Raw genomic sequence first — 9,545 nt, forward strand, 5'->3', positions numbered from 1 at the left:
GGCCGTCTTCAATGCCCACTCTGAGGCTGGACGTCTTGGTAGGGAGAATGGTCAGAAAACACTGTCCTGAGGTGAGGAGGCCTTAATGCGACAGGTCTGGGAGGCAGAGAGAAGCCTGGGGTCTCTCCAGGAGAAGGGTGTGCCCTCCTGGATTCCTGCCTTCAGCACATCCCCGTTCTGCGAGCAGCCCAGAAGCAGCCCTGACACAGAAGCAGATCAGCGGGATGGGGAGGACTGGAGAGAAGGCCCAGGGATCAGCGGGCGGGGCCTCCCTGTCCAGTCTGGCTGGGCTGGAAGGGAGGGGGCTGTGGGGCCTGGGACATCAGATGCCATCAGCTCCTGGGGGATGTTAAAGTCTCCGCACAGCCAGGCAGGCCAGGTGTCTGCAGAGGTCCCCTGGGAGCCACCTATCCTGGGTATGCACCCCTGGGAGCTGCTTCCTGGTCCCCAAGCTTCTCTGCTTCTCTGTACTTTCCTTCTCTGTGTTCTCTATGCCATCTCCACCCGCCTCTTAATTCAAAGCTGCAGCACCTCAGGAGCAAGAGGGCCCTGCAGTGTGGTTGGGAGAGGTTGGTGCTGCCTCTGTGGGCATCTGCTGGGCCTCGGAGAGGGCTGGAGAAGAGGATGTCTGGTTGTCTGTCCCCTGGGTGGGCAGGACAGGGCCTGGCTTTGGCATGGTGGCTCGTCCCACCCCTGGGGGCTTGGTCTGTGTTAGCCACTGTCTGGGCATTCCTTCTCCTCACCCAACCCTCTCAGTCCACTGGGGTGGGGAGGAAGCAGCACTGGGCATCTGCACCAGAACTGGGTCAGGCCATCTTTGCCAAGTTCCCAGGGAGCAGCCTCCGGGCTGGCAATGCCCGTGGAGGACCTCAGGGCGTGCTGCTCTCCTGCCTGCCCCTTCTAGGCAGCTGGCTCTGACTGTACCAGGCCAACTTGTGCCCCCAGCCAGCTATGCCCCTGCTGCCCAGCGCTGTGGGCCTGGCAGGCCTGCTCCTCTGGGCAGGCCAGACAGCGGATGCCTCAATGGTGCCCAATGCCACCTTATCCCTGGGCCGACCTGAGGGCATGGCTGTGCAATCCCTGAGTGGCCTTGGGGTGCCCCGGTACCGCAGGAAACGCCATCTCTCTGCCCGGGACATGAGTGCCTTATTGGATTATCACAACCACATCCGGGCCAGCGTGCACCCACCTGCCGCCAACATGGAGTACATGGTGAGTCCCTGTGCCTGACCCAGCACCCCTTCCAGGAAACACCAGCTTGCTCCTTGTGACCTGGAGTGACTGCCTTGGAAGGGCTAGCCAGTCTGGACCCACTATCTGGGTGTCCTGTACAATGGGCAGGAATTAGTTTGCCCATTTTACAGATGAAGAAACTGAAGCAATTGCCCAGATCTTCCAGTGAATCTGGGGACAAGAATGCTAGGTACAGAGCACCTTTGTGCACTAGGCACTGGGGGTGACCCTCTTCCATCAAGAGGATATCTTGTCTCCACTTTCCAAATTTTAAAATTGAGACTCAGAGAATTAATTTGCCCAAGGTCACCCAGCCAGGATTCTAAGCCAGCTGTGCCTACTGCTAAGGTTTCAGTCTTAACCACCTCAATAGCCTAAGAATCAGGACTCACACCAGGATCCTATAGGAGCTTCCAATGCTATTATCTCTTGGCCTGAGGGTTTGCCTGACATACCCGGATCACTGTTCCCAGAAAGCCCAAAGAGACAGGTACCTGGGGATCTCAGACTGAGGAAAGCCAGTCACTGGTTAGCGGGAGGAGACTGGGATATCTTTTTTCCCCAGAGGCAGGGCTGATGTCTCTCACCCCAGCCCTCCAGAAGTCAGACCCCCTGGAGTGGAGGACAATTTGCTCCTGTCACAACTCCTCCCTACCACCACTGTCCCAAACTGAGCTGGAGATAGAGGACTCCCAGCCCACAGGGATTTCTTCAGGGAAAGAGTGGCCAGTCCACCTCTCAGCCTACAGGTGAGCAGCTTGCCCTCCATTTCTATACCAGCTCTGCTGGGAGTTGGCCCCATGCTGAGAGCTCAGGAGGGACCAGGCTCCTTCCCCTGTGGTGCATGCATTTGAGGAGGGTTAGAGAAAAAAAAAAAAAAATCAACAAGACACATATATATATGAGTGGGCATCACTTAGCCGCCTGGGGTCACTGATATATCTCACCTCCTGGTGAGATATATATATATCAGTTACCAGGAGGTGATTGTTGGAAAGGGGCAGGGATAGGAGCCCGGAAGCTGCAGCTCCAGCAAGGAGGGAGGGAGTCCTTATTTGTTCATTGAATCATTCATTTATTAACACAGGGACGGACACATAGAAAGCCCTCCTCTTTTCAAACAAATGACACATTTATTGAGCAGCAGTGATGTATGTGACACTCACCCCAACTGGTGTTTAATTATTGCATGTGGCGTGGAACAGAGAAGTCCAGATTATCTCCCCAAGGACCTCAGGGAGGGTCAGCGAGTGTCTTTAGTGTTTTCCTTCAACTCACCTCTTTCCTCTGTTTTCCCTACAAGATGGGAAGTGAGACAAGCCCCACAGGAGCTCTTTCCTGCACAGCCCCCAAGAAAGTCTGGTCTGGCTCCACATTCTCTTACACACCAGGATCAAAATGACTCATGCGTTGTTTGATGTCTCATTTCCTTGCTACACTGTGAGTCCTCAGTGCCCAGAAATATTGTTCAATATTTGCTGAGTGAACAAATAAGATCCCAGAGAATCCCAAGGACTCAGAGTTGGAAGGGAACTAGCATTTTATTTTATTTACTCATTCATTCTTTTGTTGATTTTTTTTCTTTGTGGTTCTGGGGATGGAACTCAGGGCCACATACATGTTAGGCTGGTGCTCTACCACTAAGTCATACTCCCAGCCTGGGAGTATAATTTAGTGGTAGAGTGAAATATTTTCTGGCTGTAAAACTTGGGGAATTCATTCGTTGGAAAATTATAAAGCTGTTCAGAAGGATGAGGAAAGTATGTGATAGGCACTGATGTGGAATCCTAGCAAAAATAACCAGGCCTGATGGCGCATGTCTGTTAATCCCAGCGGCTCGGGAGGCTGAGACAGGAGGATCACGAGTTCAAAACCAGTCTCAGCAAAAAGTGAGGGGCTAAGCAACTCAGTGAGACTCTAGATAAAATACAAAATAGGGCTGGGGATGTGGCTCAGTGTTCGAGTGCCCTAGTTCAATCCTGGTACCAAAAAAAAAAAAAAATCACAAAGATAACCTATCTTGTCAAGTGAAGAGGGTGAGGTGCCAAAGAGTCTGGCAGGCTGCCATTTGTCAAAAAAAAAAAAAAAAAAAGAAAAAAGAAAGAAAGAAAGAAAAAGAAAAAAACAGACACACACACACACACACACACACACATAGTGTATGTGTGTATGTATCTATAAATATGTGCAGGTATAGAACAATTTCTGGAAACAGACACAGAAACAGTGATTGCCTCTGGGGGTCGGGTGTAGGTGGCTTCAGGGGCAGTGACAGGAAGGATGAGAGGCTCTTCAATTTTCCTCCTTTCAATATCTTACCTACTGATTTATGCATGTTTCACTTTTTTTTTTTCCTGGTGCTGGGGATTGAACCCAGGGCCTTGTGCATGCAAGGCAAGCACTCTGCAACTGAGCTATATCCCCAGCCCTGTTTTCACATACTAAAAAACCGCTTCTGAGTTAAACATAATTTTTTCTTTTTTGCATGCATTGAACCTGGGCCTCATGCATGCTAGTCAAATGCACTACCATCAAGCCACATCCCCAGCCCTGAACTAAAATTTTTAAGTTAACATAAATATGTTTAGAAAATAGAATACATGCCAGACATTGTGGCACACACCTGTCATCCCAATGACTTGGGAGGCTGAGACAAGGGGATCACAAATTTGGGAGCAGCCTCAGCAACTTGATGAGATCCTGCTTCAAAAAATAAATATATAACATCCCTGGGTTCAATCCGCAGTATTGCATTTTAAAGAAAGGAAAGGAGGAAAAAATAGAATAATTCTACCTTTAAAATCAGCCACCTTCCCTTCACCCTGGGCTCAGTCCTCTCTAGAGACCACCGAATGCGTAGACCAATAACCTGGACCACACTCAGAGTCAAGGCCTCAAACATGAGGCCCAGTGAAGGGAAAAGGGCATGGGACTGGGGTGGACCTCCGCAGTGGACAAGTGGTTGACCTTGAGGCTTTCTTTTTCTCATCTGCCCAGTGGGTTTGTCGCAGAGTCCCAGGAGGTGGGGAGCAAGGCACTGGGCGCCTTCCTGGGGTGGGTGAGAAGAGCTTATGGCCTTTCTTCCCCAGGTGTGGGATGAGCGACTGGCCAGTTCTGCCAAGGCCTGGGCCACCCAGTGCACCTGGGCCCATGGGCCCTCACCGCTGATGCGCTATGTGGGCCAGAACCTCTCCATCCATTCTGGCAGGTGAGTCAATCTCGTCTCTCCCTCCCTCCCTCCCTTGGACACACTGAGCATCAGCCCTGTCCCAGGTGCTGGACTACGTTGACAGGAGACCAAGCAGTCTCCTGCCCACAGGGAGCCTGCCTTCTAGTTAGGACAGACAATGACCAAGGGGTGAACGAATAATCACTTAGATTGTTTCCGAGAGTTGGGGGATGAGAGCGCTGGTGGGGGGCACCCCAGGTGCACAGGTGCCCCCAAAAGTCTGAGAAAGACAGACCCACTCCTCCAGCCTGACTTGCCTCCCCCATTCCGACTCTTGAATCCGAGTCTGGGGAGTGAGTTCTAATCTGTACAGCCCGGGGAAGGTTATTTCCGTGTCCCAACCTCAGTGTGCTGTCTGCAAACCCAGGTGTTGGCCGGGCTTGGCCCTTTCCTGACTTGCAGATTTCACAGGCCAGTAAAATGTCAAAGACATTTATGAGAGGGCCACACCATTGTCATGTTCTTACTTTGCCAAATATGAACGTTAGAAAAGCAATGCTGCCCCACACCTACCAATTGGCCATGACCCCGGCAGAGAAAGACAGATTCAGGGCTGCCCTTCACTGGAGCCCAGCGGGCTCCCAGGCCCTTTCCCAAGTCATCCACTTGCTGGGCCAACCCCAGGCTTTAGGGGCCAAGAATGCTGTGTAGTCTGTCCCAAGGTTGTGTCCCCTCTCCCTGCCACTAAAATTTCCTGCTGGACCCCACCCTTGCCCACGGTCATCACATGAGGAAATGGAGTCAGGGGTAAAGATGGGCCATTGTGAATTACCACTGCAGGGTTTCTTGGGTTGACTCAACAGGTCTGCCTTCTCCCCATCTCACAGTTCAGAGGCCTCACAGATGATCCAACAAGCCTTTCCTTTCCTAAAAATGCAAGTGCCTCTGTCTGAGATGCCCTTTGCATGACCATGACAAGTTCAAGCTCTTTCCTGAGCACTTATTATGTGCCAGCTACAGGGAAGGGCTTGACACAGCCTAACCCCACTGACCTTCAGAACACACCTGGGAGGTAAGTGTTTCTGTCCTCATTCCCATTTTAGAGAGGAGGAAACCAGGAAGAGAAGCAAAGTGACTCACCCAAGGTCACCAAGCAAATCCTGGGCAGTGGGCGGTACAGTGAATTTTCCATCCTCCCCCGCAGCTTCCTCCATGTTCTTGGCCTCCCCAGGTACCGCTCGGTGGTGGATCTCGTGAAGTCTTGGTCGGAGGAGAAGCAGCATTTCTTGTTTCCATCCCCAAAGGACTGTACCCCGCATTGCCCCTGGCACTGCAGTGGCCCTGTCTGCTCCCACTACACCCAGGTACCCCTCCTTTGGGGCTCAGGGCAGACACAGAACAAGCCCTGGTACCTAGAGGGAGAAGGATGGGTGGAACAGAAATGAGAATTCAAGCAGGGACCTTTGGAGATTCTGGAAAGTTCTGTGCATGTTGCATTGAGGTGAACCTTGTTTTATTCTGAGTGTCTTAGGAATTTTCCATTTTCTTTTTTTTTTTTTTAAGTTTTTTCGGTGGACACAACATCTTTATTTTATCTTTATGTGGTGCTGAGGATCAAACCCAGCGCCCCGCGCATGCCAGGCGAGCACGCTACCGCTTGAGCCACATCCCCACCCCGAATTATCCATTTTCTAAGATTCTCACTATATCTCTTTTTTTCCCCCCTTGGTTCTAGAAATCAAATCAAGGTTCTGTGTCTGCTAAGCAAGTGCTCTACCACTGAGCTACATCTCCAGCCCTTCTGTTTTTTGAAACGGCCCCATTAAGTTGCCAAGGCTAACCTCAAACTTGTGATCCTCCTGCCTCAGCCTCCTGAGTCTCTGGGATTGCAGTTGTGTGCCATCATGCTCTGCTTTGTGCCTACTATCTACAAAAAAGGGAAATGTCCCCAAATATTCCAAATACTATGGAACATTTTGAGGGATAATATTGAATACTGTGACACTAGGCAGAACGATACAATGCCATATTTGTTGTAATAGAATAGAAGCTTCCTACCATGTGACAGTTGGCTTCTTTCAGCTTCGTCTGTCTCTCTGTGACTCATTTGGAGTTAAATTCAAAACCTAACTTTGAGACCTTCTACAACATGACACCTAACCCAAATGTCTTTTCTAACTTCCTACGACACATTATTACTTCCACTTTACTAATGAAGAAATCAAGGTACACAGAGATAAAGAGATTTAGTCAAAGTCACACAGCAGGCAATATTGGGATACTAATCCAAGTGTATTTGATTCCAAAGTTTGTCTTGAACCTCTAACAAATACAACAATTATTTTCAAAGGTTGGTCACTAGGAGAAAATAAATAAATAAAATGAATAGAACAACGTAGAAAATATTAGCTTATATTGCACACAAACTAAACATTGGTTCAAAACCTTTTGTTTCAATTGTGTGTATGTGTGCATAACAATATGAAATTTATTCCTTATGGTTGGGTGTAGGAAAACCATATTTTGAGGGCTGGGGATGTGGCTCAAGCGGTAGCACGCTCGCCTGGCATGCATGCGGTCCGGGTTCGATCTTCAGCACCACATACCAACAAAGATGTTGTGTCTGCCGAGAACTAAAAAATAAATATTAAAAAAAAATCTCTCTCTCTCTCCTCTCTCACTCTCTCTTTAAAAACAAAAAACAAAAAAAAACATATTTTGAGAAACAGTATATTATAGTCTGAATGCCTCTAGCCCCCCACCCTGCCTCTACCTTGGGACACGTGGCCAACTCCCCAAGCAGACCTTACCTAATGCACCCTCTGGACCCAATCCCAGGGGCCATGCACCCAAGGAACCTGGGCCCCACCCAGTCCCTCTCAGCACCCCTTGTCTTTGTGCCTCCTCAGATGGTGTGGGCATCCTCCAGTCGGCTGGGCTGCGCCATCCATACCTGTGCCAGCATCAGTGTCTGGGGCAGCACCTGGCATCAGGCGGTGTACCTGGTCTGCAACTACGCCATTAAGTAAGTACCTGCGCCAAGAGGGGGCTCCAGAACAGGAGGGGTCCTAAGAATTCAATGATGAGAAAGATATACACAGTATCCCTTCCTCTTTTCTACCTACCCCATACAAGTTTGGTATTTCAGAGAGGCCATTAATAATCCTTTTTCTTGCTGAGTGCCTTGGCGCATGTCTGTAATCCCAGCGGCTCAGAAGGCTCAGGCAGGAGGATCACGAGTTCAAAGCCAGCCTCAGCAAAATCGAGGTGCTAAGCAACTCAGTGGGACCCTGTCTCTAAGTAAAATACAAAATAGGGCTAAGGATGTGGCTCTGTGGTCGAGTGCCCCTGAGTTCGATCATTGGTACCTTTCCCCCCAAAATTGTAATAGTCCTTTTTTTTCACCCAAGTTTCAAAAATCCCTTGGGAGAGGCAGAGACCCCCTTCTCTCCATGCTCCAGTTACACTCAAGGGCTAATTATGTAGCCACATCTGCACAGTGTTCTTAAATCACAAGGTTTTCTCACAGGTTATCTCACATAATTTTTACAGGCACTATTTCGTTTATTTAGTTTATGCAGAGGAGAAAATCAAGTTTCAAGAAATGAGGTGGCTCAGCCTGTCACCAAGACCAGAAGCCAGGACCAGAGCTCAGATCTGCTTCCTCCAGGGGAAATGGGGGAATAAGAAGATCAGTGCTTGCAGGGACTCTCCTTTGCCAGGCCTGATGCCCTGTCCTGTATGTGTTGCCTTGTCCCCGATGCCAATCCAGTAATGAGGACAAGGTTTTAAGAAAAAGGAAAAAGAAGGTTTACTGCTTTGCTAGCCTTTGCAAAGAGGAGAAGCACAGAGGAGTCCTGCCCCAAAGACAATGATTTTGCCCATCTACAGGAACAGGGGGCTTTTATAGAGGTCATTCAGAGACAATGAGATTAGGGAGGAGAGATCAGGAAGGAGAAGTTTAGGGAAAAACAGATCAAGGAGGAAAAGGTCAGGGAGAAGAATGCTGGGAAAAAGAAAAAGGTGAGTTTCAAAGCCACAAGGGCTGTAGTCAGTGCCAAGTGAGCACCTGTCACACATGCTCACAGCCCTCCATCTGAGCCTCGCGGCACCCCCAAGAGGGAAGGGCCTTCTGGTGGCTTTGCAGATGAAAACTTGCCCAGGGTCAGAAAGCCCCGGTGGCTGGGCTGAGGTTCTGAAGTCTGTGAGAAGCTTGCTTACTTAAAGCTCCTGTCTCCTAACCCTTCTTCCCTGGGACATTTTCTCTTCCAGGGGTAACTGGATCGGTGAGGCTCCGTACAAGACGGGGAAGCCATGCTCCGCCTGTCCCCCCAGTTACCAAGGCAGCTGCAATAGCAACATGTGCTTCTCTGGGCTCAAATCCAACAGGCTCCTGTGGACCTGAACTCTCCTGGGGCTCTGGGGCACCAACTGGGCCCCATCCTCCAAGGGTTGCCCCCAAAGACAGTGTGGAGGAACAATTATTTCAAAACGTTTTTGCTAGAGCATCATAATTATACAGCGGCATTCATTGTGACATATTCAGACATGCACACGTCACAACTTGATCAATTTCATTCTCCAGTTCCTCCCTCCCCAACTCCCTTTCTCAACTCTACTGGTCTCCATTAAATTTTTAAAATCGGCGCTTTATTTCTATACCTAAAAGTGGGATTTGTTGGGATATATTCATACATGTGCAAGGAATAAAAAAAAAAAAAAAAAAAAAAGGACAGGGACAGGAATTGGGTTGTCCCCAATGAAGAACTGGCTTCTCCCTCCTAGATTCTCTTTGCTCAATGTCCAGCCTGCGTCAGAAGGCTGTGCCTTCCCCCTTTCTTTTCTCAGGTCTCAGGGGAGACCCTCTTTTAGAACTCGAATCTCAGAGAGCTGGGGCTGCCTGGAACAGAACTACTAGCTCATTTTGCCTCTCTGGTTCCAACCCAAGACTGTCCACCCAACGAAAAGCACTTATTGGACAATCTTTGTCTTAAAACCCACCTTCGCTCATCCCTTGCCAGCAGCTTGGGCTGTCATGAGGGTTTGCTCTCCCCCCCTGTGCCACCTAGGTTTTGGGTCCAAGATTTTGAAAACCAGTGAAATTAGTTTATGGACACCCCCTCCCCAGGCCCACAGGGTCCAG

The 9,545-nt window shown here is 49.6% G+C and overlaps 1 protein-coding gene across 1 annotated transcript; it reads left to right on the forward strand.

The window, feature by feature from the left end:
- Nucleotides 1-951: 951 nt before the first annotated feature.
- On the forward strand, nucleotides 952-8,807 carry R3hdml (R3H domain containing like). Its single transcript, XM_026383330.2, has 5 exons — nucleotides 952-1,212; nucleotides 4,323-4,441; nucleotides 5,634-5,766; nucleotides 7,312-7,427; nucleotides 8,675-8,807. The coding sequence occupies exons 1-5, from the start codon at nucleotides 952-954 to the stop codon at nucleotides 8,805-8,807; spliced, it is 762 nt and encodes a 253-aa protein (XP_026239115.1).
- The last annotated feature ends 738 nt before the right edge of the window (nucleotides 8,808-9,545 follow it).

Source organism: Urocitellus parryii, chromosome 6 (assembly GCF_045843805.1).
Source record: "Urocitellus parryii isolate mUroPar1 chromosome 6, mUroPar1.hap1, whole genome shotgun sequence".
NCBI lineage: Eukaryota > Metazoa > Chordata > Mammalia > Rodentia > Sciuridae > Urocitellus > Urocitellus parryii.

Coding starts and splice junctions, on each gene's coding strand:
- R3hdml (XM_026383330.2), top strand. CDS start 952: ATGCCCCTGCTGCCCAGCGCTGTGGGCCTGGCAGGCCTGCTCCTCTGG. Junction 1,213..4,322: donor CCGCCAACATGGAGTACATG/GTGAGTCCCTGT, acceptor TTTCTTCCCCAG/GTGTGGGATGAGCGACTGGC. Junction 5,767..7,311: donor TCTGCTCCCACTACACCCAG/GTACCCCTCCTT, acceptor GTGCCTCCTCAG/ATGGTGTGGGCATCCTCCAG.